The sequence below is a fragment of the Carassius auratus genome, chromosome 38, assembly GCF_003368295.1.
Source record: "Carassius auratus strain Wakin chromosome 38, ASM336829v1, whole genome shotgun sequence".
Classification (NCBI taxonomy): Eukaryota; Metazoa; Chordata; class Actinopteri; order Cypriniformes; family Cyprinidae; genus Carassius; species Carassius auratus.
In genome coordinates, this window is record NC_039280.1 from 22,372,857 (window position 1) to 22,400,303 (window position 27,447).

At 38.5% G+C, this 27,447-nt stretch overlaps 1 protein-coding gene across 1 annotated transcript; it reads right to left on the reverse strand.

Annotated features, from left to right (window-relative positions):
* Positions 1-10,828: 10,828 nt before the first annotated feature.
* LOC113057408 (alpha-2-macroglobulin-like) lies at positions 10,829-20,083 on the reverse strand. The gene is made up of 34 exons (XM_026224787.1): positions 19,847-20,083; positions 19,504-19,687; positions 19,263-19,422; positions 19,107-19,159; positions 19,005-19,025; positions 18,726-18,891; positions 18,565-18,649; positions 18,366-18,474; positions 18,166-18,286; positions 17,980-18,089; positions 17,744-17,914; positions 17,437-17,664; positions 17,149-17,358; positions 16,918-17,067; positions 16,269-16,394; positions 16,099-16,189; positions 15,293-15,467; positions 14,465-14,690; positions 14,034-14,157; positions 13,838-13,959; positions 13,705-13,756; positions 13,528-13,611; positions 13,256-13,432; positions 13,058-13,133; positions 12,834-12,990; positions 12,688-12,762; positions 12,442-12,604; positions 12,183-12,367; positions 11,860-12,081; positions 11,661-11,782; positions 11,365-11,446; positions 11,202-11,285; positions 11,006-11,111; positions 10,829-10,921 (listed from the first exon to the last, which is right to left on the reverse strand). Exons 1-34 carry the CDS (start codon positions 19,939-19,941, stop codon positions 10,884-10,886), a joined length of 4,350 nt encoding a protein of 1,449 aa, XP_026080572.1. The 5' UTR covers positions 19,942-20,083; the 3' UTR covers positions 10,829-10,883.
* Between the last annotated feature and the right edge of the window lie 7,364 nt (positions 20,084-27,447).

Consider the following 27,447-nt stretch of genomic DNA (forward strand, 5'->3'; position numbering starts at 1 on the left):
CAATAGAAAATTGTGCTTCATGGTGGTGACAGAGGAAAGCTCATTAAGTGAAAGTTGACAGACTTTATTGTCTTCATAAGAAACCATTCAGAGACATTTACAGAATATTTTCTATAAAATTGCGTTTTTCAGTCCTGTACAGTAACATACTCTAAAGACTTTAAAACAACACGCTTGCACATGTATGATCATATGTATAATCCCCGTGTGACAATGGAGATCTTCTAAGAAACCTACGTTTCAGTTTCTTTGGGTTTCTATTGAAAAAAACTCACATTGTGCAATATAGTTTCTGACTTCTTAACTGTCATCTTTCCTTCAACTGCACCTTTAACATCAACAGAATCACAAACATGTTCCCTATATGAAATAGGATTAGTGTGACTTGAGAAAGTGCACTGAAAAAAACCTGAGAAATTGAACAGTAAAACTTTACCAGAGGGACTCAAACCCTCTACATTCAACAATGTAAGGCCAGTAAGCTGATCATGAGATCATGAACTTTGGGAAACATTTTTTGGTTCCTGTCCTCTAGCTCCAGGGAGATCTTCTGGAAAGGCTACATTTCAGTTTCTTTGGGTAGGTTAGCTTATCAAAATAAAATTACAATAAATTCACATTGTGCAAAATGTTTTCCATGCGTTTCTCACTTCTTCACAGTCATGTTTCCTTCAAATGCTCATTAACAGACTTACAAAACATGGTCCCTATATGAAAATGCAATAGTAGTTACTATTGAGAGTGCATTAGGAGAACCTGAGAAATTGAACTGTAAAACTTTAACAGAAGGACCTAACTCGAACCCTCCAACTTCAACAATGTCTGTATCGCTTTTAGGCCAGTAAGCTGATCTTGAGATCGTGGATTTTGGAGGACATGTTTTTGTTAACATCCTCCAGCTCCAGGAAGATCTTCTGAAATACCTCAAAGGTATATTTACGTTTCTTTGGGTAGCTGAGTTCCAAGGCATAAATAAGGCCCATAAGGTAGGAGCAAGCATGTGCTACACTGGGAATGCAAAAAAGGACCTCCGCTCCCTCAATGGCTATTCCAACTTTCTTCTCGAGACCTCCATCCCTGGCTTTGCTGACCACAAAGATGTTGAGCACAAATGAAGTAATGGCCTCTTGGATGGCTGCAGCATCATCGTCATCACAAACCTGTGAAATAAACCAGAGAGAAGTGAACCTACTGCTTTGTTTGCTAATGTGAAGAATGCATTTAGCTCTTTGCTCTCCATCTGAACAAAAATCTGGGTAGGATTACGTGGTTGCTGCGGTGTTGTGATTTAAGCCAATTTTTGAATTTTTGAATGGTTGAAGTAAACTAAGTTTTTTTTTTATTTTTTAGCTAATGTATGTAACCATGGGATCAACAAAAATAGATTATCATGGAAATGGGAACTAATGCAATGGCCGACTTTGAGCAACCAGCAACATATGGGCACACCCCTTAAGTCGTCACTTTTTTTTTTTTTTTTTTTTTTACAGGACTATAAATTTGCTCTGTGAAATGCAAAAAAAAACTGCCAACTGAGTTATAACTTTACCCCCAGTTTCCTCACTACAATAAATGTATTATATCATTTAAATATAATTTATTGAAAGTTACATACCTTTATCCAGTGTAGCCTATTGTCAGGAGAATCACCTGGTTAAGGACACAGTGTAAGTTAATGGTTAGTAACTGACCAATGCAAGAAACCCAATTCATAGGAAATAATAACTATAACTATAATTAAAAATAGTTTCACATTTTCTTCTCTCCACAAACAACTACAGGTAGTTGACCTGCCGATCAGACAGCTAATTGTCTTCAGTTTCATATGAAATGTTTGTGTTGTTTTTTTTACCTCGGAGCTCAGATGAGAAAGTGTACAGGGAACTGCGTCATGCAGAAGGCAGGATTATGGTCACATATTATGATTGACAGCTGTAAACGCTCTAACCATAGACCGTAAAAACTACCGTCCTAACAAACGCAAACCACGAAGAGAAACTGACAGAGCGCGCTAATGGGCACTCTTTCAGATCACATAATTCATGGAGTATGCATTCTGTATGACGAAATATCTATATGACAAAAGTTCATATTTCTATAGAGACAGGAATGAAAAGGACCTATATAAAACATATTAATAGATTGATTGAATAAAGGCCAAAGATAAGAAACGTTTCGTTTTGACCCAAACGAATTATATTTTATCTTGAACCACTAAAGAGACATCAGAGCCAGCGGCAAATGTCAGAAGGTCTAGCCGAGCTGAAGCTGCTCTCGGCGGATACATGATGACGGAGCTCCCGCTGATCGCATGGAGCTCATCTCTGAAATCGGCAAAACACATTTTTTTAAATAGACGCTGTCTTTATAAATAAACCGCATATTTAAGTTTAAAACAACTACATTCTCGCCTGAAATACTTCAAAAACTACATTTCATGAAACGATAACAGTAATATTTTGAAAATTATCCGAATAAAATGGCGGCTGTAAATGCTACGTGAACTCAACTGGCAGCTGTCCCCCGTATACGAGAGACTAACGTTACCCGCATTCCAATGCATCCACATCACCTTTTTTTATCAGGGAGAACCAAACACTTTCACAGGGAGAAAAAGGAATCCTAAAATGGGCTTCAGTGGCTCCTTAGATGTATTTAGACATATGCCAAGCTTAATACTGAATGCTTTAAAGCAGCTAAGTTAGCCACCTAACTTTAACTTACCAGTGTAACCACATGGTAGGACTAATGCTAATTAGAAAATCCACATAACGTTACAACAACCTTCAAATTACATTTAAAGCCTAGTTTTTGTACAGCAATTCGAAAACTGTAAAGAATGTACCAACCCAAGTAACATTAACTGTTAATTTGCTAGCTTTATTCTTACCTTAAATTCAGTCCGCGTGTTCGTCTTCGTTAGGAATGCAAGGGGTTTCCAGACCAACGAAACAGGAAGGGGAGGTTTTTTTTTTTTTTGTACCAAGCGAGTAAATAAAACAAGGTATTGTTTGTTGTGCGTGTGTACCTAAAAAGCTTGGCTGGGATTACTTAGATTAATTTTGTAAAGCAATAAAATACAAATTTTCTTGTTTTTTGAACAAATGCAGATTAATTTAAAACTAGATATATTAAAGTAAAGACACAAACTTAACATTTTATTGTTGATATCACGCATTTTAATTACTTAACATTTACATCCACTCAGATTAATTTTTTTCAGTGAAACTAGATCCTGGATGGCCAATGTCCAGAAAAGTTTATCTCCAACTGGCCTTAACACACCTGGAAGATTAATGTGTCTAGTAAGAGCTTGATTAGCTGGTTCAAGTGTGTATAATTAGGGTTAAAGTTAACAGGGGCGTTACACAAGATCCTGGGCCCTATGCATAGGCAGTCCTGATGGGAGCCCATGCCCCCCACCCATGAAAATATCCAGGTAAAATAAAATATATTTCAGATTCCTACTTTTCAAGGGCCCTCTCTTCGTTTGGGGCCCTGGTAATCAGTACTGGTTTTACCCCCAGTCCGATCCTGGGAGCTAAACTATAAAGGACACTGGCCCTCTAGAACAGAGTTCGGAGCTGTAAGGACAAATTATTTTTATGTACTTTATTTTCATTTTATTTACTTAATAATGCTGCTTTTGCTGACATTATGTCTGTGGTCAAAAATTAAAATGACTGATGCCCAGACACACGCACACACAGTGCACAGACACACGCAAAGCTCGGGATATGACAAATGCGCGCAGCAAGGAAGGGATACGTTTGGCTCTACTGGGCATGCGCACATAAATACAGCGACATTTTTGTCATACTGTACTTAGTGCTTGCATAGACTACTCTGCGCTGTCGGAAACAATCAACTACTCCAGCATGCATTAACCATAATTCACACAAAGTGTTTGCAAGTACGACGTGAATTTTAGAATTACAATATTGCGTGGAGCTGTTACTATATGGCCTTATCTATGTTGCATGTAAAAATAAAATATGTAATGTAATAATTAGGGTTGTGCCTGAAGCCGAATACCTTATTCGGAATGGCAAGGATAATGGCTTAAAAAAAGAAAAACGCACAAGGAATAATTCTGCCTGAATACTCGGCTGAAGCTGACACAGTCTGGTGTTTGCTAGATAACAGGTGAGCCAGGGCATCAGCGCCAGAAGTGAATGAATGTAAACTTTATGAGTGAAAAGAGCGCAGATCAAACACCGCATTGTTGTCGCCTCTCTGCATGCGCATCTCTCAGAAATCAGAGCGTTGCAAGAGTAATTTTACCTATAATAATAGGCTACATCATACACGTTATAGTATTTGTATATATTTAAAAGGCAATGATTCAAAGCTACGATATGATTCGAATGAATGGAATAAGTACAGCGCGCTCACCAATCAAACAGCCGCGCTGCGCGTCTTAGTCTCTCAAAAACCAAACCAGTTCTCTCTCAGGAGCAGGCTAATAATCAGCTTCGATACGGATACATTGTCTACTTGTCCTACATGTTTGCATCTTTACCTTTTGCTGGTTTGCGCGGCACACACACATTTGTTTAGTGAAGTTCACTAAACATTATAGACTCGCTTAAAGTGTTCTGCGTAATGAAAATGTGTGCATTAAATGGATTCAGTCGTGTTCAAATGATCACTAAACGTTTGTCATGACATCTCTCTGCTTGCATGATAAATATTATTTTAGAAATTAATAATTATTTTAGTTTAACACGACATACTTGTTCAGTGATAACTACGAAAAAAATATAAAAAGTCATAATGGTCTTATCAAGTAACTGTACGATGTTGTATCCGAATGCAGATAGGAAAAAAATTGTGATTGTTACAGATACAAATACTGGCTGTTACATGACAATTTAAATATGTAATGTCATAATTATAAAGTTTTTAGAATTTATACATGTAACTGTTGCATACGGCTATACATTAATAAGCGTTTATCAATTAAAAAAAAAAAGATTTAGTGTTTTCATTTGCAATAGCATGAACCATGTGTAGCCGATAACTCAAGCATTTTTTTTTTGTAAAAAAATCGGCTAGTAGAAATCAGAAGTCTTGCAACCCCTATACTGTACAACAATAATTAGTATTTAATTATTGTAAAGGGGACGTTTGAGGCGATCTAGGTGTAGACGTAAATAAAACACAATCTAACATAGAAAATTAAATTAGAAACATCTAAACTTTTCAGGTCGCAGCAAGTGCACAGCTGGTCATGCACATCCTTTCCCAGAACAATACTGAAAGCTGAGATGGAGAAACAGATGATCAAGGATAGACATTTTTTAAATTAATCTATTATCAGAGCTGGAATTCCATTTATTCTTTGCTGAAACTTCTGCGTCATCATGGAGAGCGGGCCATGGTTGCCCAGCAACAGCAGACGCCACTGGAGCGCAAACGCAGATTACAGAGTGCTTTGGAAATAAGGAGAGCGGCGCGCCTAGCGTTTTCCACACGTTTTCAGTCGCGACATCATGCAAATGTGGTTTTGTTTTGAAGGATACATTTTTTATTTAATTTTTTTTGCTGGACTCGGACGAGACCAACTAGAAGACTTGGCGAGTCCAATGGCCAAGTCCGAGACAAGTCCGAGTGCAAATTCAACGAGTCCGAGACAAGTCCGAGACGACAGAAAAATGTCTCAAGACCGGACTCGAGTACTACAGCCCTAGTAGAAAAAGCCTGGAATAATTTCCTCAAAAACCTTAATTTCTTTTCGACTGAAGACAGAAAGACATGGATCTCTTGGATGACATCGGGGTGAGTAAATTATCAGCAAAAAAATATTTTGAAAGTGAACTAATCCTCTAACCATCATCCCAATAAATGATACAGAGTAGGAATGTGTAACATTTACCTTTGATTGTGCACACTCTTGCCAGCAATGAAGCTTGCATTCTCTGTTCCTCGCATTAGAAACATCAGTCACGCCACTCCTACATTTTCTCCTCCATGATCTCCTCGTACTCTGTAAATACATTTTAAAAATGGACTCTTAGAAATTGCAAACTGGTTCAAATTAAATGATGACACAATCAACCAAATTAAATTAATTAGTAAATCATAAAGAAGTAAAATTGTCTATTTTGTAACATTCCATTCAAGAAACCCCAAACATCAATGAAATTGCACAGGCTTTTTTACATGATTGGTATAACAAATAAAAGCATTTCTAAGGGGCAAAACTGTGCAGTGTTACTGATAAGACTTACAATTTATTATTCGTTAAATTTGTGGGTTATTAAACATCACCTTAAGGGAAAACCAAACTCCTCTACAGCCTCTTCGAAAAATCTAAGAGTTGTTTCAGAGCGGTTGTTGTCTGCAATGCGTAAATACATGATCTGAAAAACAAAAATCACCCATTGGGGCAAACATTATTTTTTGAAAGAATATAAAATGTATATTTTTAAAATACAGTTAATTTATATTACAGTTCTTCTTACAAACGGATTCTACACAAAGTAGGTTTAAATGTCTTACCTTTCTTGAATATCCATCCACACCCCCAAAGATAACCATGCTGTATCTACGGTAATTAAATGGAGAAAACATCAGAGCAAAAACATGTTGCATGACAAAAGAATAATATTACTGAAGTATTTGTCATCATATTAGCTTTCCCTTTAGCCCTAAAATAGACAGCTGTATATCTCTTATACAGACTCGTGTCTAAAAACTGCATGTAACATATTTTGGTAACTGAATGTTAATAATATTTGCATACACATCACATTTGATTTGACATAAAAATATACATTCTTAAAAAATATATTTACATTACCTTATGAGCTTATGGTTTGTATCTATATGTACAAGATACTTGGGGTATGGTACAGAATAGGTTCGCCGAGCAACACAACCAAGCTGGGACATCCGTGAGAGAACACCGAGACCATCAACACGATGCATAGATGCACAAATTCTATCCCACTGTACTCTATGTCCTTTGGCAATGAGCGCTCCTCTGACAACCCTGTACCCTATGTTTGGCATTGTGCTTTTGATTTCAGACACCAATGAATCAAGTTCTTCATCTGTGCAGCTGTTGTAGAGGGAAGTGACTGACAAATCACATTCTCTCATCCGACGATAGATGGTTGTACGAGAGACACCTAAAATTGTACTGATGGTTTCCTGGGATAAACCAAGCTTCAGAAAGTGGATTAGTCTTTCTCTTGATAAATGGATTCTACGACGTCCACATCCTTGTGATCTTTCAATCTCCATTAAAGTTGCCACCTGCTGACCTTCTTTGTGCTGCTGAATAAGTGAATCCAAATCCATTAAACCTCTGACCAAGTTCTGTGAAATTCAAATGTTTGCTGACATGGCAGTAATCAAAGTCATTTCTTGACGGCAAATAAATTGCAAGTATTCAATGTCCAGAAGAGGGTGTTCCAGAGCAAAAGTCACCCTGGAAAGTAGTCTATGAAGGACTTGTTGCCTCACTGTGTTCTATAATGCATTATCACATAAACAAAACATTTGGTCAATGCAATAAACCTTGTTCATAATTAAATATTAGTCTAATGATTGGTGAATACTGGACAGTATAGAATTTATATTCTTAGATTGTGAAAAAAACTGAACAGTAGATGGCTAATTATATACCAAAAATATTTTAAAACGTAGCATGCTACATCATGATATGAGAGTAAGAGAGAGAGAGTGTAAATGTCTCTCACACACACACACAAGCACGCGTGCACACACACATAACGTTGTAATTTTTCTTTCGGGTATTTTTACAATGATGCTGTGATTAGCATCACTCACCTGTCTTGCCTCCTGATCGGCCATATTGAAGTCTTTGGTCTCAAGTTCGGTGTCTGTTCCCGCCGTTCTCCGTGGCTGTAAGCCAAAACGTGATTGGTTGAAGCGATAACGTGCTACGATTGGACAGCTCAATGTGGCCGTTATTTGATTGGCTTGAGTAAATGGTGGGTGGAGTCCACTTATTTGTGGATTTATCTGCACATCGACACTAGAAGTGTTTCAAATCCACAAATGCACAGACAGCGGTTCACAAATAAATGCCAGGTAGAGTTATGTTTGTGACATTAAACACATTTGTAAATATATATTTTATTTATTTGTGAGTTTTATATTTTTTTGTGAAACTCTTTACATTTATTTGTGAATTTGATATATTTTTTTGAAACTCTTTACATTTATTTGTGAATTTTATATGTTTTTGTGAATCTCGTTACATTTATTTGTGGATCATAATCTATTTATTTGGAATAATGCAACAATTCTAACCCCATAGTTCCAAGATGGCAGCTATGTTGACGTATTCATTCCAATGAACTGCCATAGCCAAGGTGACATCTAGTGTATATGTCTATGCCTGAAAAGTAGGGGGAAAAATTACATAACCGTTTCTTTATTGGATCAATAAAAATTACATTAGCTGTTATAGTGACCAGTTTTAACAACTAAGTAAAAAGGGATCAACATAATTTTACCTCAGACTGTAACATTGGACTGCCTCAAAATAACCAACAGGGATATGCACAATTACAAAAAAAGAGGAATTTTTAAAAAATATAATCTTTCTAATCCAAATAAATAATTGGAAATACACATCTGAAGTGAAATGTAACCTTAGATGGATAAAACGATGGATTATAGCACTTTATTATATACATCACGTTAACACCCCTCGTGTTCAGCACACGTAAAAAAAAAAAAAAGAAAATATTTATTTTAAATCTGTGTTAAATATTTATCATTAAATATGATACTATATTATTTAAATCAAATTATTATTTAAACATATTAAACTTTAATATGTTTTAATCTATTTAACTTTATTTATAGATCTAATACAGATGTAAACCGCTGTCAATGCTCCAGTGAAAAATACCACTCAAATGAATAAATTAATCCATGTAAGATTTTATATGGTCACATTATGGTACTTTAATTAGGCCTATGTTTTTAAACATTTAAATATTACATTATTTTAATGTAATCCGTCCATTGAGATCTGGCCAAGATTCTTGATTCTGATCTATGAGAGCAAGTTATTAATTTTTTTCAGCGATGCCTTGAGCTGATGAATGGCCCATGAACTCTGAGCCAATGTATTAGGTCTTCACCTCGGATCCATTCCATAGCCTGACATGCGTTTCTAACCATTTAGACTGTAAATAGTGATTAAGGTTTTCAACAAAGAACATAACATAGACGCTTTGCTTCGATACATCTGACAAAGTCAGTTTCTTAAAATAAGGAATAAGTGCATAATATGAGCACTTGCATTTGCCGCATGCAAAGCTGACCACTATCTTGTTGTCTGGAAACATAGACTGAAAAAGCTGGCCTTTGTCTTCACAAGACTTGTATGAATAGTGCCAATTAGCCACCTTTAGTGTCCACAGTACTTCTGCAGTTAGGGTTTAATTTCTGGATACAGCATTTAAAATGGTCCCTTGTTTTACAGTGGATGAGAGGGAAGCACTGCAGCTGGGAGCAGGTTTCATGTCGCACAGGTGAAAAAGCCAGCAATCGGATTGGAAGCTGCCGAGCACTTAGCTGCAGACTGGGGCTTTTCACCTTTAGCATGGCTAGACCGCGCTGCCTCTCCCATTTTAGAAGGGTCAAAATGTTTTACGACACATACATTTATCACGTCCCGGGTCCTCATTTTTCATCATGAAGCCATACATTTTTAAATCCGCACTTCCCAGGCATTGCTACACAACACTATTGTTAGCTGAAACTGCGTTACCCTATGCAGAGATAGTCACGTGATGGATCATGTGAACATTAACGGTTGTGGTTTAACCAATATTGATCACATATAGTCAAATATGGGGGAGCGTGATTTCACAAAAGTACAACATCCTTGTTGATCCTGAAACAGCATTCCAATCAACCAATCATAATCGAGAACTCTTCAGGAAATATAGGTTTTAGGCTTATAATTAGGGTTAGACGTTTCTACAACCTTGTTAATCCACTATCATTTCCCACTGATTTCAGAAATAAAATATGGGTAGGGCAAGGTTTAGGGATTCGGTTAAGTCTATATTTTTGTATATTAATGTTGTATATTAAGGTAATAATGTTGATCCAGGATCTTTAGATGTTTATCCAGGAACATGTCTTACTTGGTAAAATCACGGTGACCAGTCGAATATAGAGATTGTGTAACATTTCCATGACTTTTTCCCCCCAAACTTTTCCAGCCCTGGAAATTAGCATTTTACAATTCCATGACTTTTCCCAGGATTTTCATGACTGTATGAACCCTGTATTCCGCTCAACATCTTCCAAAAAACAAAGTATTCAATATGAACCGATTGCTGCTTTGTTTATGGTGATGTAGGAATTTGAAATGTTGCGCTTCTCAAGTGGAGATTTGTAATAAGGCTATTGTCACATGTGCGTGATCTAATTAGAGAGGAATTTAGACTGGGATACTGGACACATTGTTGGATTCATACAGATTACTCCTTTATATAGAATGTGGTTTGGTAAGACTTACTTCACTTAAGAATAGACATGTCAAGTCTTCTATAGATCTCATGCCTGTAAAGCATGCAATAAGTTTGATTTCATTCATCAAAAGTACAGTTTTGTTATGGTGAGCATACAAAACCCATTTACAGATTCAAGTGATTACTTTAAGTCCAAAAAGGAAAACCAAAGTGCCCTTTGCGGTCAACTGGAAAAATAGACCATGATGCCAGTCTGTTGACCACAAACTCGGATCACAGGGCTAAAATAAGCTTGAACCAAGGTTGAGAGGTCCATTTCAAAAACACACTAGATGTTCAACAAAAGATGCAAACAATTACTGATTTAAGAGTTTAATTCATGCATCCAATAGCTAGAAAAGAGCACAGTCATTAACAGGGAGGCATATATGTGGTCTCAAACGCATCACCTGAAAGTGAAAGAGGAACAGAAAGTTAGCTTGACATGTTCAACAGGTAAATAAAGTGAAAATCATGAGCCACTGAATTCATACTTGGCTGATAGTAGTCATAAACCTCAACAACTGCTGGCTTGAGATTCTGAACTTCAAGAACCTGCTTCAGCTGTAGCCTGTAGGTCATGGGGACACCCTTGGGAACCTGCAAATCAGAAAGGATAAAGCAAGAGTAAATAAACGAATACACTGCACACATGAAGGGGACGGAGAGAGAGAACAGTGCACAGCTCACCTCTTTCAGATACACAAGCACATGGTCATCTCCAGCATCAACACGCTGCACTAGTGGAGCAAATGAATTTGGTGGAGATCCAAGCTGAGAGGGAAAAGTCCATTAACATCTTAAGTGGCTTGTTTTAGTACTTTACATACAAGTCATCTTAAAACATACAAACCAGTGACGTATCTGCTGTGAAACCTGACAGGAGTTTAATGTCCACAATAACCATGTTAGTAGTTGGCTTTGCACCATTGTACCTAAATGAAGGGGAGTTACATTTAATGATTGGGTGCATCTTCAAAAATGGCTTAAATGGCATTTATGCAGAAATTAAAATTGGTGGGACAGAACTACATTCAGACGGGCTTTCATGTGACGGTTACAGAATTGAGCAGGCACAGAGCAGCCTTAGCTCAGCTGTGTAAAGATGCATTAAGGGTCAAACAGGACAGTGTCTGAAGCGGTTCTTACGTCACAGTGATGTTCAACAGGAGATCAGCTCCACGCACTTTGCAGTCTCTTGCCACCTTCACTTCAACACTAAGTGTTGCAGAAACTTTAATGGGTGTCGGGATGTTGTAGAAACATGCAACCTGAGCGTACAAAACCAAAACATAAGGATAACTGGGACAAGCATAGAGGTAGAAGTTAAGTAGGTAAAGGTACAGACCTGCACAGACACACAGGTGGACCCTTGTGCTCCAACACTATATCTGCCAGGAACGTTCTTCAGTGGCTTCTCCTGATATAGTAGCCTGTTGTCCCCATTCACGTTGAAGTTATGAACCTCTCCTGCTACAGACAATGACTGTACGGTAACAGTGCTGGAGCCTTCCAAGCTGAACACTTGTTTGGCAAGCAGAGACAAAGCATGAAGAGCCACCACAGTGTCCTAAAAATAAAGCTCCAGATTAAAAAAAAAAAAAAAAAATACAAAAAAAAAAAAAAACCCCACTCAGATAGGATGTTTATGCTTGTGTGGTAGTCAGTCACCTGGGTGGATGAAAAGCCTCCATAAGGATTCTGCTGGGTCACAAGCCAGTTGACAATGCGATTAGCATAGCTCAAATCAGCGGTCGTGAGGGGCTGTACAGAGAGAATGGCCAGCAGCACATAGGAGCTGATCTCCACTGCCAGAGTATCTCCAGATGAAGTCTGAGACCAGTGAAGCTTATTGCCTTGGGGACAAGACAGAAAACAAAGTTGGTGCCAAAGACCCTGAAGAATGTCTCAATAGACCAGTGAAGCTCACCGTCAGAAATGGCAACATTGTCCAAGGAATTTAAAAGCTGTGTTCGAGTGTTGGTCTCTCCAGCCAGACTGAAGGTGTAGGCAAGAAGAGCGGTGGCATAAATGTTTCCCAGGTTCCCAACGACAGGCCTCAAGCAAGATAGAGCATTGGTAATGATGGGATCCTGAAAGCAAAGCAAATTTTAGACTACTGGGGGACTGGAAAGTCATCTTCAAGCTTTAGAACTACTGGTAGGCATGTTTTTACCGTGACAAGAACACCTATTTCAATCAGTGATGCAACAATGTAGCCTGTCATGGTCACATTATCACCAACGCCACCCTACAATGGAGCAGCATAACTGTTAGGATCAGTCTTACACAAGTTAGGGCACATTTAAAAGAAATAAGCACCTTCATGTCATTGTGGTACAGAGTTCCCTCTTGCATGAAACAGCCATCTGAACCTTGCTTGCTAATCAACCAATCCTGTGCGCTCTGGAGGACATTGGGATCAATGAAGATGAAATGCCTTGCTAGGCCAAAAGACCTCATGACGAATGCAGTCAACCTGGCCATGAAGAGTCACATTACAACCCAATTCAAATGACGCTCAAAAGAACTGCAAGAAAACCTACCATGTATTGGATGCATCGTAACCAAAAGTGCTGTATGAACCATCACCGTGCCTGTAATTCAGTTGTCCCTGGTATCCTGAATGTAAAAAAAAAAAAAAAAAAAAAAAAAAAAAAAAAAAAAACACACACACACACACACACACACTTGATCAAGAGTCAGGCCAATGATTGGTACTTTTAGGATTTGGTTATCTGTACCGCTCTGAAGGTAACCAATGGCAGTCTGTCGGATGGTTGGGGTGAGCTGTGCAGTAGCTTCAAGGTATTGTAGGATGTAAATATTGGGAGCAAGAACAATCATATTCTGTTCTCCACAGCCAGATGGCATCTGTAGCAACCCATTAAGATTCTTTAGTGCACGACCCATAATATCCCCTAAGAGAGGAAGAAAATGAGTCAAACCAAAAAGCCAGAAACCAAATTATTTTGCTGAATTGCTTTAGGTCCATTTCCCCTTAAAGAAACTCTACCAAGGACTGAAACTGAGCATTTGGATGATCCTTGTATCACATTTGTTGGAAACATCAGAGACGAATCTTCTGAAAGGGCACTTCCTGTGGACCAAACAGAATGGATCAGCACAGTGTGCTAGGTTACGGTTTTCTGGTAAAAGGTCGAATGCATTTAGAATTTTGGAGCAAACAAACCCTTTGGACACAATAACCAACTCTGGGTGAAGACCCTTTCAACTCCCTCAGGCTATAAAAAGCAATTAAACATCACTTTAGTAAAACCGCATGAGCTCCATGATCATACTCAAGAGAGCTGGTTAACACTTACCAGAACAAAAAGACTTCGAGTAACTACGTCAATGCGTCCTCTTTCTGGCACAGTCACAACTTCAGTGCCACACTGAACCTGGGATCGTTCAGCTTGAGCACTGATGGTCACATTTACAGATCCTATAGTACAGACAGGAAGTGAGCAAAAATTTGTATCCACTTCAGTTTAGGAAGATACACCATGCAAAACAGACCGAGAACAGAAGCTGAGAGAATCCATTTAAAGGTCCTTCTCCCATTGGCACAGAGACAGGAGGAGTACGGCTCATTAAGAGGTCGAAGACTGAAGTCCAAGGAAGAAGCTGGTGTCACTTTCACCTGCCAGTGAATTATACAAGTACACATTAAGTAAAGACAACCTTATTTTCCTCTACAGATCCAATTAGGGTGTGACAGACATGCTTCATTTTCTGGGATGGAGTTTTTGTGCTACCAACTTGGCTGGTTTAAGCTTGTAAGGGATAGTGGTCTACTGAAGTTTTCCATATTTAATGTGGTCAGCTGATAAGTGACATTTAGACTTCTTGAAATAAATTCTTGTACATGAGATATTGCTTCATACGAGAGGAAAAAAAAAAACACAAAAAAAACACCCCCCATTACACTAATAAATATGAATTCAGACCATGATGCACTTGGACAGATAGTTGAACACTGTAGCCTTCAGCTCAAAAGACTCTCCACGGATGATCGAGTAAGGCAGGGAGAGCTCCAGGAAGAAGGGCTGGAAGGCAGTTAGCTGAACAGGAGGAGCCAAACCGAAACCTCTGGAAGACAGGCAGAACACCTCAGTCTCCCAGGTGGTGATAGTATCAGGAACCTTCAGAGCAACTTGTGTGGAACCAGAGTTTCTGAAAAAGGACACCAGAAGATACCAATGAGGGGGCAGGAGAGGGAAACCCATTGAGGCAAAGTGGCTTTAGATCACTGGGCTGTGGTCCTACAGGAACTGTGTTTGAAAGTGCCTATTCAACTCGAAACGCACTAGATCCAGCCAATCATGTCCTTCAGGGTTATTTGAAAACTAGGAACAGTTGGACACCTTTCAGGTGTAGTCCACAAATACATGGGTATTTTATAACATGAGTTTATGCTCGGTTAAAAAAAAAAAAAAAAAAAAAAAAACCTTGTCCACATGAAAACACAAAAACACTGAGGCACTGTCAAGAGCTATCAACAGGTGGAAGTATAAACCCAACCATAAAGCCACAGTGGCCAATTACAAACTGCCTCATGTAGACAGGAAATAATGGAGCACTCCAATGGTCACAAGCGAAAAAGTCTCCAGTCGCAGTGTTGTCTAGCCAGTGAAACCAGAGTCTCTGAAAATCTTCACCTTCATTTTAGTGACTGGATACTGCATTTGTGTGGACAAAGTAGAATTTGGCAGTTTTGAAAATCCCATTTCATGTCGACAGGGCCATAGGAGTCAATTTGCTGAAACAAGACTTACCCCACTTGAGCAAGCTGCCAGATCCAGGTTTCTGGAAAGTAAGTCCTGATTGTCACATCAAAAGAGGAGCTGCCATCACCTCCAGCACCCCCTCCTTCAGTCCCACTTCCCAAGCCACTTCCCTGGCCACTTCCCTGAGCCCTTCCCCGAGCGCTTCCCACTAGGCCAAAAGCGACTGGGAAGAAAAAAAAAAAAAGAAATATTTCTTTGGGACTGCAACTAATTGGATTTGTCCATTCATTATAGGCATTAGGCAAATCGGTTCTGTGCACCAAGTTATCCTATAGTAAGAAGAGGGGGTTCCACGGTTTACAGTACCTGGTACTTTTCAGTTTCACCTTAGTTGATTTTCCAAGCAAGCCATACCTTGCCAAAACATGACAATCTCTGCTGATCATGGATTGGCCACAGAGAAAAACACTACCCAAGTCATTGAACTTGCAACGAGACCTACTAAAAATCAGCACAGCGAAAACTGAATTCAGCTTTTTGGATTAGCACACCTTTAAAATATTTTTGGTCCAGTTTGATTTAGTAGTTTTATCTCTGCTTTTCAGAGTTAAATGCATCCAGAATTCTGTTTTGGCGCATCCCTACTTAAAACAACAAGTGGTTTTTAACACCTTGCATTTGGATGCAAGAAGTCTGGAATACCACCATTTAAGCAGTAGCTGTCCCACTGCATTTCACTTTCAGATTCAAAAACCCCCCACCCCCCAAAAAAAAAAAACTCCTACAGACCATTACCAAGCATCACTTGGTAAGACACGGTCAAGATATTTAGATTAAGAACCTAAAATGCTTACTACGGGAGTTGCGATAGTAATACAGTCCTCGGTACGTCAGGCAGTTAGGTTCTTGAACTGGCAGATTTGTTGCGACCTTTACCCCCACACGCTGTCAAAAGCAAAGCAAAAGATGCATTTAAAAAGTCAATCAGTATTCAGCCACTTAGTGATTGCAGACAACTTCCAACCTTGAAAACATCATAAGCTTCGTTTGCAAGAACAGCTCGACGGGGTCTAACATTCAGGCACTCCTGTTCATCCTCAACCAGATATGGATAATATGATGGTGATCGTACCGGAAGCTCTCTGAAGACCTAAGAACATTAAGGGGGGTGGGGGGGGGGGGATTGTCCAAAAAAAAAAACAAAAAAAAAACAAAAAACAAAAAACAAAAAAAAAACCCCACACACATTAAGCGGTTTAAGAGAAAGACACAGATTGGCATCTTGAAGCAAACCACTGAGCTTTTGCTAAGCCTTTAAAACTAGACAGTGTCTTCTCCAAAGACCTGTCCATTAAGACAAAACACCAAGCAGCATGAAAACCAAATCTTGGCAAATTGGTGAAACAAGATAATACAAAATCACTTAGGTTTAACTTCCCCTAATAGGCATGTCAGCAATTGATGCAAATCTAGACAAGTTAAACCAGTGATCACATCAGAAGTCAAACACCTGGGATTGTAAACAAATCGTTTGACATTTTGCATGCAACATAGTCTTTGGTGTATGCCACTATAGCCGTCCTGTCCCATTTATAATTTTGCACAACTCATTCTAAAGAATAACCTTGATGTCACAATCAACTTCAAGAATTTCTTAAACTGCACATGGATACCGCTTCAGCACTTAAACGTCTTTCTGGCTCCATGATTCGGACGCTCTGATCCACAGCGCTGAGGCCACACAGGGATCCTGCTTGAGCAGAGATGTTCAAAACTGTTCCCTCACTAGGAACAGCTGTAGGGGGAGAAAACTGCAGAGACACCTGGAACAAGAACAAGCTCAAGCTGAAGGACATGTGGCCATGCCCCACAAAAGTACAGAGGTAAAAAGGATATCCACATACCTGGTTTTGAAAACACTTTTCAGTGTCAAAAACTGCACTAGCAGCAACTACATTCTCACTGGGCAGAGCACAGAAGGCCAGAATCTGCACTTCTGGAGCCATATCTGGACTGACATGAAGATCAAATGACAGTGTGCCACTGGGTGCATTTAAAGCACTCACTTGGACCTTCTTAAATCCATGCAGACCAACCACCCCTTTGGACAAGACCTGACAGAAAATGGAGACAATCTGGTGAATTAAAAAGGTGCCCCCACACACACACACACAAAAAGCGCATCCACTCACCATATAGATTATGTCAGCACTGTAGTCACCAGTTTCTCCAACAAAATAATAGGCGATTGTCACTGGATATTTGGCACCACATTTCAGTGGCTGCTCAAGCTTTACTATATCCATTGAACTAAACGTTGGGTTGTTGGGAGTAGCAGTTTGGTAAAGCGGCACAGTCTTCACATCTATCCTGAAGAAGGGCGACTTGTAACCATAAAAAACCGGTGAAGTTGCACTTGCCTGAGAATCAAAATGATACAAAATTGGTTTCTTTGCCAGAGACGGCTTCGTTTAAAAATAGGATTAAGGCAAACCGTACCACAAGATTCAGATCAGCTTTAGGGAGATCAGCAGTGTTGAGGAAAAAAGAGGCCAGTCCATGCATGTCCGTAGTCAGATTCATCAGCAGTTTGTTGGGCCACTGGCTACCATCCAAGAGATAGACCATCTTGTTTGCAATTGGAGTCCCATTGAAAGAAGATGCCAAGATCTGTTGGGAAAAAGGTTAGGAAAGGGAACCAATAAAAGTCTAGTAAGAGATTAACCTTTACTTGCCTCTCCGTTAATCGTTGATCCATAGTTGAAGAAACCTGGGAGGTTCAAAAACATGACCTTGCCAACTTCAAACGTAATGGACACAGTTGTGGATTTTGAGGTCACAACATCTGGCAGGAAGTAAATGCCACAAATTTTAAGGAACCAAATAAACAAGACACTGCTTCTAATCGGCCAGAAGCTCACCTGTTCCCTCCTCAGTGATGTTCCCGTTAACAAGAAATACATCTTGCAGGTCGTTTTCAAAACTGGTGGTGAAAAATGCTGATGTGCGGATGGTAAGGGAAGCACAACCACTGTTGTTCAACTAGTAGCAGAACAAAAAGACGGTAAGATTTAAAATTTAGACAAAAGAAAACCTCCTGCTCCGTATGGCAAAAACATACCATAGCAGTTGTGTTAAGACACACACGAGATGTGCCAGATACCAAACGGTATGACTCACGACACACTTCCACCAATGCTTGACCAGGTACAGGTTGCCCATATGTGTATCTGTGAAAAAAAAAAAAAAAACCCACACACACCACAAGATCAAGAACATAGACCAAAAGAAAAGTCAAGAGAATAAGAGCTCACGCTTACTTGGCACAAGCCTCAACTTTCAGTCCCGCATCTCCCACACTATACATCTGTGGTGTAGTCAAGATGACATCAAATTTGGGTAAAACTAAACCAGAAATAAAGGCTTCAAATTAGGACCCCAGTCATCAAAAACTACCCATTGCCCATCAAGTGTAACTTACCATACTTTTTCACCTCAAAAACCTGTGAGATCACCCGGTCACCAATAAAAGCCCTCAGGGTGTACATCCCAACCGGAGCCTCAGGATTTAACTGGTGAGAAAGCTCCAATATCCACCCCGTTGAGGAAATGTCGGTCCACTGATTAATCCGGTTATTTTGATTGTCCTATTTAGAGGAAAAAACCTGGAATAAGAAACTGCAAGCCAAAACACAAAAAACATGCAGGGATAAACCAGTGTTGGATCCATCCAAAGACTTGGTCCAGAACAAGTCCTCACCTCTACCATCACTAGACTGTACTGTAAAGACAAACAGAAACATTAGGCAATCAAGTACTTGGGGCAGGGGGGATACTGGACTAGAAGCAGATCAGGCTTTACCATTTGATCAAAAGGAACAAGTTTAGCATCCATGGTCAAAACCCTGAAGTTCACTGCAGGAGGGAAACAGAACATCGTGCATTTGAACATGTAGAAAGATCACTGCACTACAAGTTCTGATCAATTATATTTATACCAGGGTTATTCATAGCTCACCTGTTTGTCCTGGATTGTAGATGGGTTTGTCTGTTTGGATGAAGGTTAAAGGCAGGTAACGTCGGAACATGACTTTCCTCTCTTCTGTCATTTTAAAGAACCTCCCTTGAAGTACCACCCTCACTTTCTGCACCAATTCTTCAACATCTACTCGAGGGGCCTGTAGAGAAACACAGTCTTAATACAAAATAAATAAATAAATAAATAATAAAAAGGGCCACATGTGCCCACAGTAAAAGACCTGGAAACAAAAACAGCGGTGAAACTCTGTTGAAGATCTCTGCTGTGCAAGCAGTGTTGTCTGATTTTTGTCATCAACCAGAAAGATGGTCATTGTAAGACTCTCATTGGGTTTTAAAAGACTTGCACACAATTCAGCATTAGAGCAAGACTCAATCACTGCAGAAAATGTCACCAAGAAGGATCTGTGGAAACAGTAATTGGGTATTAGAAATCATAAGTCAGATCAGCACACATTCCTGCAGGTGTATAATCACAGAGGTAATTCGCATAATATAGAGACAAAAACAAACTTTGAGGAATAATGTTCAAAATAAAATGTCTTTTTTCAACCATTTACTCACGGTCCTGATGCCTGTCCATCAACAGCAAAGAGAAAAAGGGCTAAAATAAACCCGTTCCAAACACAAAATTCCTTCAAAGCCATGAGGGCGATCATCCAAGACTACAAACCAAACCAAACCAAACCAAATCAAATCAAATCAAATCAAATCAAATCAAATCAAATCAAATCCCTCTTTCACAAAACCTGCAGAACTTCACCAAGCTCTACAGCTACTCTCAATCAGCTGTAACTATTGCAGCAATATTTGAACGCTTTTAATTGGAGGAATTCATTGAACTCGTTAATGTCAATAATTAACCTCCAGCTAGTGTTGGGAGAAACGAAACTTTTCAAAGCTTCGACTCAATTGAACTAATTGCTTCGCAAAAAGATTCACTGTTTCGAAGCGCTCGAAACACCACACGCAGACTCCTGCTGGTCAAGACTGTGTAAATGCAACAAAACCTCAGGATAAAATATGCATAAAAACTGCTTTTTGCAATTTTGCAACTGCTTTTTTTTTTGTAATACTATTAAATGCGTCATTCTTACTATTCGTGCTATTTCAGCTTGGTAACTTTCCATTAAAAAATTTACATTTCCATGATGTAATCATGGAATTACATCAATTTAATTTTAATTTAATTTTATACAAAAGGGCTTGTTACACTTTAAGAAAAATGTGCTGGTCTACCTCAGGAAATTCCTCAGACATGCAAGGACCAAATGTCCACCCTGTTACAGGCCTTTCTCTCTCGTTTTGAATGCACAGTTATTGTAATATTTACATTTTTTAAGATTCAAAATGTTCTTCTCTTTACTCTGCAAATGTACTTTTCAATGTTCATAATCTGGCATTATCTTAAAAAAAATTGTTGTATTTATGAGACACAGTGTAATTTCAACACATTTATTTTAGAATAAAAATAAATTCAAATGGGATTTTGTAACCATTTTAATTTATTTCATTTTACCATTCCATGTATATGTTGAACTTATTTTATTAATATATATATATATATATATATATATATATATATATATATATATATATATATATATACATATATATATATATATATATATATATATATATATATATATATATATATATATATATAAACACTGTGGTAGCAGGGTGGACAGAGGCGAAAACAGGGTGGACATCACAAGTCTAAACAACAGTATATTTCAACATGTTGCCTAAAACAAGAAGCATATTGTCACAATTTACAATCCCTACAACAGATATATGGTTCTGTATATAAAATGTGTAGGATATAAGGACTATTATCACATTAAAGTAAGTTGTTCTTATCTTGTTATAAGATCTAATTTGTTACACTGTCCATTTATTAGGCTACAGAATCAGTTTATCAATGTATTTTACAATTTAAAGTTAATAGTTTTAGAGAAAATATTATTTGCTCTCTCTCACACACATGCTCGCTCACACACACACACACACACACTGCACTTTAAGATCTGTTCTCCCTAAGTTTCATCAAAATGTCTCTGTGGTCGCACTACACATAAAACACTGGACTATGCTCATACTAATGTGACTGATGCCTTCAAAGTAACACCCCTCCCCCACCTGGGTCAGTCTGACCACCTCTCTTTTTTCCTGCTCCCCAAGTATACCCCGGTCATCAAATGTGTGAAACCTACAATAAGGAATGTTAAAATCTGGCTGGAAGGTGCTGACTCCACTCTCCAACATCAATTCCAGCACACAGCCTGGTGTGAATTTGCTGCCCAGTCCACCACCAATTCTCAGATTAACATTGACACTTACACCAACTCTGTCCTGGAGCACATCAACAGATTTAAAAAAAAATTAAAATTGTCCCAATCAGAAGCCCTGGATGAACAGAGAGGTTCGCTTCCTGCTCAAAGCAAGAGATGCAACCTTCAGGTCTGGAGTCCGGGAGGCTTACAGCTCAGCCAGAGCCAACCTGAGGAAGGGTATCTGCCAGGCCAAACTCACACATAAACAGAAGATTGAAGAACACTTTAATTCTTCAGACCCCCGGCGTATGTGGCAAGGCATACAAACTATCACAGACTACAAACCACCTAACCCTGTGCCCCCCTCCAGCTCTGCCTCCCTCCCAGAATACCTGGTCATGTGCTTAAACCCTGTGTGGAGCAGCTGGGTGAGGTCTGCACAGACAGTTTCAATCTGTCCCTGGCCCAAACAACTGTCCCCACTATCTTCAAAACTTCCACCATCGTACCAGTACCAAAACACTCCATTGCCTCAGTCCCTAACGACTTCCGTCTTGTTGCACTCACCCCCATCATTGCCAAGTGCTTTAAGAAACTGGTTGCATCCCACTTTAAATCTTGTCTCCCTGCTTCATGAGATCCATTCCAATTCGCCACAATAGGTCAACAGAGGACACCATCTCAATGGCACTTCACTCTGCCCTCACCCACCTGGACAGTCAAAACACACATGTAAGAATGCTGTTCATAGACTTCAGTCCTGCATTTAATACAGTAATCCCCTCCAAGCTGATCTTCAAGCTCAGCCAGCTTGGAATCAGCACACCCAATCAACCGCACCACCTTTTTGGTAAAGCAACGATTCTGGTGGCCATTAATGACTCGCAACATCGGCAGTTTTGTCTTGGCTTGCTCAGTTTGTACCACTGTTAAGACTTCCAATCGACCTCCAGATGGGTTACTTCTACCGCTGTCAGTCCCTTCGAGACCCTGGTCCCATATCTCTCTAGATATTATTACCGCCCTCCCAGGACAATACGGTCATTTTGACTGTTGTGGACCAGTTCTTGAAGGCAGCTCATTTCATTCCCTTGCCTAATTTACCCTTGGCCAAGGAGACAACGGTAACTGTTGTAGGTCACATCTTTTCTACCATATAGATGTGGTTTCTGACAGGGGTCCCCAATTTGAGTCCAAATTTTGGCAAGAATTTTGTAAGTTACTGTCAGTTTATCTTCAGGGTTTCATCCTCTAAGACAAAGTAAGAAAGCCAACCAGGATTTGGATAGAGTGTTGCAATGTTTTGTTTCCAAGAATCCTTCCTCTTGGAGTCAACAACTCTCGATTGTGGAGTATGCCCAGAATTCATTACCAGTGTCATCCATGGGCCTCCCTCATCCATGGATTGGGAGGGTTACGGTCCGGAGGAGAGAAATTTGGTTCCTGCTAGGGACATTCTGGGTCACTCCCTGATCGATGATTACATTCGGCAAGTAAGTCCGTCCTGCCAAAAGGCATTCCTAGGGGAGGGGTTATGTCACAGTTCATTAATTCGCTGTCTCTCTCTTGGCTTGTTTAGTGTGCAGTTGTGTGTCTGTGGGCGTGATCTTTGATCACGGCTGATTAACAACACCATCTGTGTCCCATTGTATGTGTCTATTTTAGTGCAGTAACTGGTGTCTCATGTTGTCAGATCATTTTGGTTCTTCCGTGTTCCGTTCTGTTCCCCTGGCTGTGTTGGATCGTGGATTGCCTCCTTGTTATTCATTGTGTCTTCCTGTACTAAGCACCGGGATAACAAGTACCTTCACTGGGAAATACAGCGCCGGAAATGGAAAATTATATTCCCAGGTGGCAATGAACTCTTTCAATAGGATAATGTGACCTGCCACAAAGCAAAAATTGTTCAGGAATGGTTTGAGATGCACAAAAAGTTTGAGGTGTTGACTTGGCCTCAAAATTCCCCAGATCTCAACCCAATCGGATATCTGTGGAATGTGCTGAACAAACAAGTCCCATCCATGATGGCTCCACCTTTCAACTTAAAGGACTTAAAGGATCTGCTGCTAACATCTTCACCCTTCAGGGGTCTAATGGAGTCCATGCCTTGATTGGTCAGGGCGGTTTTGGCAGCAAAAGTGGGACCAACACAATATTAGGAAGGTGGTCATAAGTTTTGAGAAGTATAGAAATATTCTTTCAAATAATTCTAAAGAAAAGGCTGTTTCTCCTACTTTTTTCAGCACACCTAATGTGAAGTCTGTGTACTGTGGCAGTTTGAAGTAGAATTCATTCATACACAACAAATAATCCAAATAATCCAAGAAATAAATAAATAAATAAAAAATCTTAAAAACAGTACATTGTTTCTCTAGTTTTGAGGCCTATAGAAACGTCATTTTAAATGCACCAATAAAAATAATGGCCTTTGCAGGCACTTTCTACTCTGTTAGCAAATATGAAACCACACACTTTTGAGCTGTCACACTATACCTCAGAAACTGTCTGATTACGAGTCTTTTCTCTGTGAAAGTTTAGAGTGGTATTTATCCGATGGATAAATGGATACATGGATCATAGCGTATCCCTAGTCTTGCTTCTAGAGATCTCACTTAAATTTCAGCTCTAAACCTTATCCTCTGTATGTGAAATAATTTTATGCTCCTAAAAAATCATAAAGTTAAATGTGTTCCATTGAAAACATTAAATCAAAATTACCATTTTTTTTTTACTTACTAGATTACACGTCTCTATGTGCCTCTGAAGTGAAATGATGCATTTCTCTAAATTGTCTCAGTAAAATGGCTTCATATATAGTGTGCATATAATCTGAAATGTCCTCTAGAACTGACCATTCATGTATTTTACCTTACAGAAATGAGTATTTTTCTGGTCTTATAAAGCATAATAATGTGATATTTGCCAAGTATGGTGACCCATACTCAGAATTGGTTCTCTGCATTTAACCCATCCAAGTGCACACACACACAGCAGTGAGAAGTGAACACACACCCAGAGCAGTGGGCAACTATAGATCCAGCACCCAGGGAGCAACAGGGGGTTCAGTGCCTTGCTCAAGGGCACTTCAGTCATGAGTATTGAGGGATGAAGAGAGCGCTGTTCATTCACTCTCCCCCACCTGCCAGCACTGACACTCAAACTGGCAACCTTCTGGAAACTAGTCCAACTCTCTAACCATTAGGCCACAGCTGTGAACTGTATTTGCACATTTGTGTGTTTTGATATGAATATGAATAGACACATTTGTACATCTTGAAAATGTTACACATTCTTGTACATTTAAATAAACTATTTCAAAATATGTTTGTAAATGTGTTATTTGCATATTAAAATTAATTATGTAAATGACAACAAAGTAGTTTCATAATATAGGTGTGTCAAGTATTTTTTATTTTTTTTTTAATAAAAAATACTGATTTTAATTAATATCAATGATTAACTCAACAGGATTTTAACCCGATTCATTGGGTTGAAATAACCCATAGATGGAAAGGTGCTGTACCAACCCATAGTTGGGTTACTGGTTGGGTTATTTTTAACCCAACATTTTTAGTGTGTAAGAACTAACCATTATTTTTGTTAGTTTTTTTCTACTTATTAGAAATGGGGTCTTTATAGGCTTCTGAAATTGAATAATTTATCATGTCTTGAAAAAGCTGGAGTAATATGGTTTCATGTGAAGTATGCATATAGTGTGGGGCATCCCGTTTAAGAACTGACCATTGCTTTTTTGACTTTCTAGAAATGAGGTCTTTATAGCCCTCTATAGTGTAATAATTTGTCATATCTTGAAAATGCTGCAGTAAAATTGTTTCATATGAAGTGTGCATATTGTAGAGCATGTGCCATATAAGAACTAACCATTTTTTTTCTACTTATTAGAAATGGGGTCTTCGTAGGCCTCTAAAGGACCATATAGTCCAATATCTAAAAAATGCTGCTATAAAATGGTTCAGTATGAGGTGTGCATGTAGTATGGGACATCCTCTATGATAATTAACTATTGTTTTTTTCTACTTATTAGGAATGGGGTCTTTATAGCCCTCTAAATTGCATTAATGTGTCATATCTTGAAAATGCAACAGTAAAATGTTTTCATATGAGGTCTGTATGGGAGATCCTGTAAAAGAATTTACCATTGTTTTTTTTTTTCTTTCTACTTATTAAAAATAGGGTCTTTTAGCCGTCTAAAGTGTAATAATGTGTCATATCTTGAAAATGCTGCAGTAAAATGGTTTTGCAATGTATGCATTCATATTAATGGACGTCCACGTCAAAGTTGGCTCTTTTCATCTCCTCCACCACATTCTTTTTTGTCACTTTGTATCTTGCAGAAACGACATCCTTGACATAAAACAAAGGCCACTGACAATGGCTGTGAATATTTTATAATGTTCACTAGAGCTTCATCAATGTCCTTTTACTTTGCTGAAAACAAAATAAAATTAAATTGACTTAATAAAACTGTGTTACTCATGACATTTCTATAAAGTTTTTAGGCTTTGATATCTTTTTGCTCTTGTTTTCTATTCACTTTTGGCATTGAGAGGGCCTGATTATTTTTTACACACCTGATCTATGTACAGTACATCAGATTTTGACAACCGTCAGTTACATGAAGGTGTTTGGAGTGCATGTGTCGCAGCATTGACGAGGTGTTATTGTTGCATATCAGCTGCTGATCACAAACCATACACAAACCACAAAGTTGTTTTCCAAGTTCTAAAAAAGGATTCGTTACTCCACTCTTTTCTAGATATATTTCAAATGGCAAATTATACATTTTCCTGCCAAATCTTACCCTGTCATATTTGTTTTAAAGTACAATATGGTGAGATTTCACATCCGGTGGTTAACTAGGTAGGCATCTTGAGGTGAGCACTGAACATGGGTAGACCTGAGATCAGTTAAAACCACAGTAGGCACTGGTTCATCAGTTCACTTTGAGATCAACTTCCCCTAAGGGCAGTAGTGTGACATAACAAAGCCTTGTTTGCTGAAATCACATAACTGTGATACATCCTCCAAATTTTAGAACAAAAGATCTGTAAAGGTTTTGAAGTTTGACTTTTTTTATTTTATTTTATTTTTTATTTTTTATTTAAAAGCTCACTAAAGTTTGGTCTCTAATTAAAACAAATATGCTTGTTGTATTATGTTATATATAAACAATATACAACACAGGTTGTGTACAATTCTTTAATGTATCACATTTTCAAGTAAAGAAGATGTTTGTTTTTTCATGCCATGAAAATGGAGCACACCTAATATGTCAAATTCAAGAACTTGACAAATCAATGAGAGAGAGAAAAGCTACTGAAACGATTTAAAAGTAATATTTTTGTTTAATATTTGCTGTTGTTGTATTTTTGAAACAGATAAAGAAATACATTTAGATATTTCAGAAAAAAACACAGATATGAACACAACACACATCTCTCACAGAACAGGAGAATAATAAATTAGTTAAAATGCTATACATTTGACATAATTCTGAACTGTGATGAAACACACAACTTTATTGTCCAGTTTCACATGGTTTGTCAATACATTGCTTAAAAGTAATTAGTCTACATCGCTAATGTCATAGAATAGCATAGCATAGTTTAATAATAGTGGGCCACAACGCTCCCCATCTGTGCTATTGGAAATTAAATCAGATAGAAAATTTACTTCAGCCAGAATTTTTCTTTGCTATGGTTAAATAAATGTTAAGCGTTCACTTTTTTCACTTTATAGTGGTGACATGGCAACTAAATACTGTAGGTTTTCTATGCTAGCACATTGAGTTGATATGAGCAAAACTTCAAAATTTACAAATGGGAACATATTGATTTATTTAAATAAATAGAAAACATGGTTTATCCT

Excerpts from the sequence above, each read along its gene's own strand:
- LOC113057408 (XM_026224787.1), bottom strand. The coding sequence starts at position 19,941 with ATGATCGCCCTCATGGCTTTGAAGGAATTTTGTGTTTGGAACGGGTTT. Across the intron at positions 19,688-19,846 it reads GATGGACAGGCATCAGGACC|ATCCTTCTTGGTGACATTTT; the intron begins GTGAGTAAATGG and ends CTGTTTCCACAG. Across the intron at positions 19,423-19,503 it reads ACCGCTGTTTTTGTTTCCAG|GCCCCTCGAGTAGATGTTGA; the intron begins GTCTTTTACTGT and ends GTTTCTCTACAG.